This window comes from Molossus molossus, unplaced genomic scaffold, assembly GCF_014108415.1.
Source record: "Molossus molossus isolate mMolMol1 unplaced genomic scaffold, mMolMol1.p scaffold_m16_p_3, whole genome shotgun sequence".
Lineage (NCBI taxonomy): Eukaryota > Metazoa > Chordata > Mammalia > Chiroptera > Molossidae > Molossus > Molossus molossus.
Window position 1 is genome coordinate 105322588 of NW_023425366.1, and position 8072 is coordinate 105330659.

Here is an 8072-nt window from a genome sequence, read left to right on the forward strand (position 1 = left end):
GGGGGAGGGAGAGAGAGAGAGAAAGAAAGGAGAGAAACACTGATGCGAGAGAGATCGATTGGTTGCCTCCCACACAACCTGGACCAGGGCCAGGACCAAACCACAACCAAGGTACATGCCCTTGACTGGAATTGAACCTATGGTTCTCTGGTCCGCAGGCCAATGACGCTCCAACCACTAAACCAAACCGGCCAGGGCTCCCTTTTCATTTTGATGCTAGTTTCTTTTGTTGTGCGTACACTTTTTAGTTTGACGTAGAAAGCTTTGATTTAATAAGTCCTATGAAAATAAAACTTTGTTTTTCATGAAAGGTTTTGCATTTACCCTTCCATTCCACAACATCCTGCTGTTTCTGGAAAGGTTGTATTAAACTCTGCTACCTCTAGTGGAAGCGGGAAATTTCTGATGGCATCCAAGTAGAAATGGATGTTCTACCTCTGTTTTCTCTCCTCCAAAAATCCCACCCCATCCCCAAAGGCTTTCCCAGGAAGCCCACCATAAAATGCCACTAGTCAACTTTCCTCCTACTGAAGAATCTCTAAAATGCTATTAATAAAAGCATTTCACACCAACTATCACTAAAGCACAGACCTTTGGGGCCTTGGCAATTGCTGTTCCCTTTACCTGGAATGCTCTTACCCTTGGTAAGCAAATGGCTTACTTCACTACAAGGACTGTGTTCAAATGCTTGCCTCCTCAAAGAATCCTGTCCTCCTCCAACCTAAGTATCTCCCTTACCCTGCTTTTGTTTCCTGTCACCACTACCTGAACTATATTGGCATTGGTGTCTCCCCTCCCTGAATTTAAACTACATGAAGGTATAGTCTTGTTTTATTTGGTGCTGTATCTCAACTTAGCTAGCACTTGTAGATCATTCAGAACATTTTTGTTTATCAGTGAATACTATTGTAATTATGGGCACAAATTCTATAACATATATGAAATGACTGAAAATGTAGAGTAACACATAAGTGTAAGACTGTCTCTAACTTTTAACTGGATCCGCAGACAAGAGAAATGCAAACAGAACCAACTTTGTTTCGTCGATTCCTGCCTAAAGATCTCATTTTCCTTCAGTTCATATTGCGTACCCACACTGTACCTCAAAAAATATTTATCCAAATAATGCAATGCTGAAAAATGTTAAGTAACTTGCCCAAGGTCCAGTGGTAGTCCCGACAGAGATCTGACTCTCAAGGTTGGATTTGACGTGCCACGTTAATAACACAAAGCCTTGAAAGAAGCAACAAAGGTCCTTGTACCCTAAATCTGCTAGCGGCTCTGACTCATGGTAGGCAGGGACGGTAACATTTGCCCCGCGACCACAAGCACTTCCGATTTTCTAAACAGTCCCGGCGCCCAGCTTCTGACGTCAACCGCATGCGACGAGACGCCGACGCGTCGCCGTGCTCTTCCAGTGACCTTCAGGACCCACGGAGACGTCAGCAAACGGAAGAGCTTTGCCTGTGCGCTGATTGGTCGCGCGCTGCCAGCCCCGCCCCCTGTTTTCCGCTCTCCTGCTCAGCAGAAGTTGTGGAGGTCTCCGAGCTTCTCTGTCGTAGACGTCGAGCCCTTGTGCAGTTGTGATGCCGCGTGGAAGCCGAAGCCGCACCTCCCGTATGGCCCCTCCGGCCAGGTGAGGCCACAGCGGGGTTTGGGGCCCTGTCGGCACCGTGACGCAGAGGGAGGCCGCGCTAGGCGGAGGCGCGGCCGGGCGGAGGTTGGCGGAGGCCGTGACGAGGGCGTTTGAAGGCCGATGCGGCTTGGGCCCGAATCCGTTGGGCGCAAGCTGGTTGTAAATGGGCTTTGGCTAGGTTTTCCTTTAGTGGCAAATTTTCTAATTTCGAATGCTCGTGAATTGTCTAAAATGCCCCCTAGTTAATTTTAAGTTAAAACAGCCAAGTTGTAAAAAGAAGTGAAAATTTGTAAGTGTAAACAGGCTGAAACGTCAAAGTAGCAAAAAAGCGTAGAATAAAGATAATATAATCGGGAAATGATCGAATTTCAATTCAGTGAATAATCTTTGAGCACTTGCCGTTAGCAGTAGGCGTTTTAGGGTCTTAGCCTAATAGAGAACACAGTAAGTAAAGTCCTCGCGTGTATATGACGTTTTCTAGTTCATAAAATACTTTTTTTTTTTTTTAATCCTCATTTGAGGACATTTTTCCATTTTTTGTTCAGATAGAGTGGGAGAGTGAGAGAAACATCGTAGTGAAAGGGACACATCAAGTGGCTGCCACCCACACAGCCCAACCAGGGCCGGGGACAAACTGCAACTGGGGTACACGCCCTTAGCGGGAACCGAACCCGGGTCTCCCTGGACCACAGGCCGACGCTCTAACCGCTGAGCCAAACTGGCCAGGGCACATAAAATACTTTTAAATAAATGTACTGCTAATTACACCTCGTGGTAACCCTAGAGATCGATGTTGTTCCTTTCTTACAGAAGGCTATGAAACAGGACACTCAATAAATGACTTGCCTGAGGTCATACCTCTAGTTAAGTAGGAAAGCCAGGTCTCAGACCCTAGTTTTCCAATGACTAATTCAAGATACTTAGCACAGTACCTATTGCTTCACTGGATTGTGTCATACAGTGTGCTGGGAGTGTAGGGAAGGGATTCATTTATGAAAAGGATCGGTAACCACATTTTTGTAAAGTGAAGTCATAAACTTTGGACCTGGCCTTATTTAGGGGAAGAGCACACAAGGAAACGATCTAAAAATGGAGAGAGGGACCATAATATACATGAAGATTTTTAAAGCAGCACCGGACATATTAGTGAAATTGTTGAAAGCATCCAAATGTAGTACAGATGGGAAATCGTTTAAATTAATTTTGGTATAACAGTTCAGGCAAGCCACTTCCAGTCACTGGGCTTCAGTGTTCTAATCTGTAAAATGAAGGAATTAGACTAGATTATTTACCCAGATGATTATCTGCAGGTCTTCATTCAAATGTTATCAGCTCAGGGAGACCTCACTTGACTATCCTTAAATTATTATGTCCCACCACTCTCCTCTCTCAGTATTTTTTAACACTTGTGATAAATTTCTATAAGCATATTTTAAACTCATAATCATATTTTATGATTTTTATAAAGCATTGGAATAAGATACTGTGGGCTATGTGAATATATGGAAGTAGTTTCAAAAAAGCAGGGAAAATAATTTATATTTGGTGATTTAACAAAAGGTTAAAGGATAAAAATGTAATAAAATGGTTCAGGGAATTGTGTTCTGTAAAGTTTTCTTGTGTGTATGTAGTATTTGTGTTTAACAATTTAAAATGAAAATCCTGATGTTTGTTTTAACATACAAGTTTTTTTTTTCTTAAGTTAACAATTTCAAAACCTGGTTGGAAGTGGGAACTGCATACTTTTTGTTCTTTACATTCACAGCCGGGCACCTCAGATGAGAGCTGCGCCCAGGCCAGCACCAGCAGCTCAGCCACCAGCACCAGCTGCACCATCTGCCGTTGGCTCACCTGCTGCTGCACCCCGGCAGCCAGGTCTGATGGCCCAGATGGCAACCACTGCAGCTGGTGTGGCTGTGGGCTCTGCTGTGGGCCACACGCTGGGTCATGCCATTACTGGGGGCTTTAGTGGAGGAAGTAATGCTGAGCCCGCAAGGCCTGACATCACTTACCAGGTAAGATTTTGAGTGGCATTCCCCATCGGTAGTATATTTTATGAGAAAACCTAATTATTTGTAAGTTCCTTCTGTGTAAGAACTGTCTGTAAATTTAGAATCCACAATGCAGTTAACAGAAAATGTTTTATCAAAAGTCACATTTGGCTGTTGAGTTAGTGCCTTAGGCCAACATCAGCAAGTACTGTCCAAATAGTATGTTTTCCCAAGGAGTAGAACTGTAGTAGTTCAACCTGGTTCACTGTAAAACTGCCATTTCCCCCTTATTTTAAATATTTTGTCTTGGTTACTCTTAACTAATTTAGTCTCAATCTTTGTTAAGCATTCAAAAAATCTCTTTAATAGCTCTTTGCTCTCTGATCTCCTACCTGACATTTGCCACTGCCCCTCTTTCTGAGGTATGTGAATTTTCTCCTCTGATGAGCATGGGTGTGTACTCTGTTGTATTTCTGGTATACTTGAAACTCTCATCCATCTATTTTTCTATAGTAGCCTTATTTTCGTCCTCCATGAAACTTCACTAAACCACTGGTCTTTAAATGCCCAGATAACTATTGCACTTTATTTGCATCTTTGTTCTTGAATCTTGCTGATTACAACTGGAATTTTGCTAAAGCCCATTTTCTGCCTTGAAAACACTTCACTTTCCATGTTATCAGATGGAAACTTTAATTTGCAGCTGGGTTTAGTTCTATTTCCCCAGTTATCCTCAAATATGATGGATGCTGGTTTTTGTTCAGATGTAAATTTGATTTCCTTTTTAAACATCCTGAATGTTAACACCTTTGCAGGAGCCTCAGGGAGCTCAGCCGGCATACCAGCAGCAGCAGCAGTTTGGCCCGTGCCACTATGAGATGAAACAGTTTTTGGAGTGTGCCCAGAACCAGGGTGACCTTAAACTTTGTGAGGGTTTCAGCGAGGTGCTGAAACAGTGCAGATTTGCAAATGGTAGGTAATATATCAATTCATGATTGAACTTGCATATGCTCAATTCATTTAATGGTTGTGCTCCTGAACCCTATAGAACTTAGGGAATGTGTGTTTAATAAAATATTTGACAACTTTTGTTAAAATTACTCTAAAAATAAGCTAACTTCTAACAAGGAGCTGGTCCAGAGGTTTCTAGTCATTATTTTAATCTTTTAACAGTTATGTTCTGAATCTGATTCTTCCTTAAACAGATATAGATTTGTTGTGCCAGATCTTACTGTTGCTAACTGCATGTGAGTGATCTAGACTTAAGGCTATGAATACAAAATTCTGTTTTCATCGAAGTCCAGGACTGCACATAAAGACGCTGGGGACATTTCTGGAATACTTTGGTCAATCCCGTGGCGTTCTACATGCCTCATTTGAGAGAGACAAGTTTATTAAATTCCTCACCAGAACTCTGAGATTTTGCCTTTCCAGGATGTCAGCTTGTTTTCACATAATTTCCTTCTATCCACCTAAGAATTCACCATCTATTAAAATGCTTATTTTCATTTTCCCACCTTCGTTTGGGGTAGGATATAAGAGAGAAGTTAATCTTTTCCAGGTGGTTTAACTGTTGGAAGTAAGAGAGTGCATGTCCAAGTTTATCACAATTGTGTGGGATTTTTTTAAAGGTTTTTTGTTATTGTTAGTCCTTACCCGGGGATACTTTTACATTGAATTTTAGATAGAGTGGAAAGGAGGGAGGAGAAGAGAGAGAAAAACACGTGGATTGGCCCTGGCCTGTTTGGCTCAGCAGTAGAGCGTTGGCCTGCGGACCAATGAGTCCCTGGTTTGATTCTGGCCAAGGGCATGCCTCGGTTGCAATTCATCCCCGGCCCTGGTCAGGGTCGTGCAGGAGGCAGCCAGTTGATGTGTCTATCTTTCTCTCCTACTCTATCTGAAGATAAAGAGAAAAATATCCTTGGGTGAGGATTTTAAAAAAACAAGCAGATTTGTTGCCTCTTTCAGGACCCTGACCAGGGCTGGGGATCGAACCTGAGACCCTTCTGTCCACAGGCTGACGCTCTGACTATTGAGCCAAACTGGTCAGGGCTCTCAGAATTCTTTTTTTTTTTTTAATAAGAACATTTTGTTTTATTTTTTATCCTCATCCGAGGATACTTTTCCATTTTTTGTTCAGATAGAGTGGAGGGAGAGAGAGAGAGAGAGAGAGAGAAACATCAATGTAAAAGGGACACATCGAGTGGCTGCCCCCCACACGACCCAACCAGGGCCGGGGACAAACTGCAACCGAGGTACGTGTCCTTAGTGGGAACCGAACCCAGGTCTCTCTCAACCACAGGCCGACGCTCTAACCGCTGAGCAAAACTGGCTGGCACCAGAATTCTTTAATGAAGCTACATCTAGTATCAAAGTGGCTAATTTCTACTCAGGATTCTGTCCCCAGACATGTGCCCTGTCTTTTCTCAGTTGTGGCAAAAATGCAGAGTTGAAGTTTTGTTTCCTGCAGGATGCCTTCAGTAACTTAGGAAAGAAACCCTGGGTTATTTATCTGCTTCATAATTGGGAGGGCTTCTGTTTGGTTGAGACTATACAGCAAATGCTCTTCTAAATGTACCTTTTTTGTTTGCAGGATTAGCCTAATCAAGAAGTTCGCGTTGAAGAAATGGAAAATCTTCTCTCTTGTCCAAGTTAATTTAGTATAAAGATGTAATTGATAGTGAAAGTATAAAACTTCCAGTTAACTCTATCATCAGTAGTTTCCTTGCCTCAGAATTGCAATGGAAGGGAGTGTTCTTACTGTATAGAAAGAAGTTCATTGAGATGGTATTGAGTTTGAGTCTAGGCAGATGTTTATGTGGCCTCCAGCTTTCATGATGTTACTATTTGTGAATCTATTACAATAAAGTGATTTTCTTCCAAAATGGTGTCTGGTAAGTGTAAGGTCATAAATTAAATATGGTATATGCATGCTGAACATACGTATTTTGCATAAGAACATAATTGTCTCAACATGTGTTTAAGTTTATCTAGTTTATTGTCCTGGATATGGAATTAGTATCCACCCAGAGGGTCTGGTAGAGCTCCCTGAGGAACTTTTGTAGAGAAATAGTTATGTAAGAAGTGTTCACTAGCAAACATGCTGCTCATTAAAAAGGTTCCAGGTACTATAGGCCCTTGGAGCCAATGTTCAATAAACTGAGCAGTAACAAGAAACTGTTTAAAATATTAATTGTTCTAATCAGATGAATGACAAACGGGTTCCCTGTGGCCAGGTGAGCACATGTCACTGTTCCCCTAGAATACCCAATTAGTTGGTCAGAGATGAAAACCATTCTGTTAATGCGGTAGTTCCCTTGTAGATGTTTTTCTAGTACTTAGGGCATTGTAGCTTCCTCTTCCTGACTCGGGCGAGCTACAGTTATCTTGAGATAGACTCAATTTGAGGTACACATTATTTTTAAATGAACTAAGCTGCAAACCTCAAAGAACAGAAAAAAAATTTTAATTTTTTTCTTTATTGATTTTATAGAGAGGAACGCAGAGGGAGAGAGAGACAGAAACATTGACGAGAGAGAACATCGATTGGCCGCCTTCTTTATGCTCCCCTACTGGGGAATGGGTCCACAACCTGGGCATGTGCCCTGACCAGGAATCGAACCAGCGACCTCTTGGTGCATGGGTTGACGCTCAGTGGTTACTGAGCCACACTGGCTGGGCCAGAAAATTTTATTCACTTAGGAGTTGACTTCCAGGTCTACATTAGCTCCGACACTTTTCCAACTTTCACATGTACCTTTGATAGGTTCCGTTACCTGACTGTTTCCTCCTCTAAGTTTTAGAGATCTCAATTACAAGGTGAGTGAGTTGATGAAGGAGTGAATTACTCAGTTGCTGCCTCCTGTCCTCAGTTGTGTTCTTAAGAGTGCCCTTTTTTTTTTTTTTACCAAATTCAGTTCCTGAAAGAGGCCACATACAATTTACTCCTGGCGAGTCCTCCAGCATATTCCCTCCTGGGTTCATCAGTGGGCTCTTTTGCCCATTTTCCTGGAGGCTCAGGATTTCAAAGTTCATAGTGTTAGTTGCCCCTTAGGTCCAAGGCATGAATGTGTATAGTGGGTACTCAAATAATGTTAAATTAGTGAATCAAGGGAAAATGAATCACTGATGTGAATAAAAGCAAGAGTCTGGCTGGCCTGGCCTCTCCCTGGTAGGAACCATGACTCCACAGAGAAGGGCACAGGGAATAATCCTCTAGTTGCACTGGCCTTTTGTCCTAAGGTCAAGTCTATAGCTTAGAACCAGAAAAAAAGGCTTATTGACAGTAAAAGGAGGAGACTGACGTGTTTTCATCCTTGGAGCCAAATGTTGCGTCTCAGTAAGCTGAAGACTTTATGTCTAGAGCCCATACCTTGAAGTCATTTTCAACTCCTTTCTACATAGCAGTTCAGCAAAATAGATGGTTCACATGATATAACAGAAAG

At 42.3% G+C, this 8072-nt stretch overlaps 1 protein-coding gene across 1 annotated transcript; it reads left to right on the forward strand.

The window, feature by feature from the left end:
• Positions 1-1495: 1495 nt before the first annotated feature.
• CHCHD2 (coiled-coil-helix-coiled-coil-helix domain containing 2) lies at positions 1496-6512 on the forward strand. The gene is made up of 4 exons (XM_036279511.1): positions 1496-1636; positions 3402-3651; positions 4443-4599; positions 6221-6512. The coding sequence occupies exons 1-4, from the start codon at positions 1587-1589 to the stop codon at positions 6229-6231; spliced, it is 468 nt and encodes a 155-aa protein (XP_036135404.1). The 5' UTR covers positions 1496-1586; the 3' UTR covers positions 6232-6512.
• The last annotated feature ends 1560 nt before the right edge of the window (positions 6513-8072 follow it).

Coding starts and splice junctions, on each gene's coding strand:
- CHCHD2 (XM_036279511.1), top strand. CDS start 1,587: ATGCCGCGTGGAAGCCGAAGCCGCACCTCCCGTATGGCCCCTCCGGCC. Junction 1,637..3,401: donor CGTATGGCCCCTCCGGCCAG/GTGAGGCCACAG, acceptor TTACATTCACAG/CCGGGCACCTCAGATGAGAG. Junction 3,652..4,442: donor GGCCTGACATCACTTACCAG/GTAAGATTTTGA, acceptor ACACCTTTGCAG/GAGCCTCAGGGAGCTCAGCC.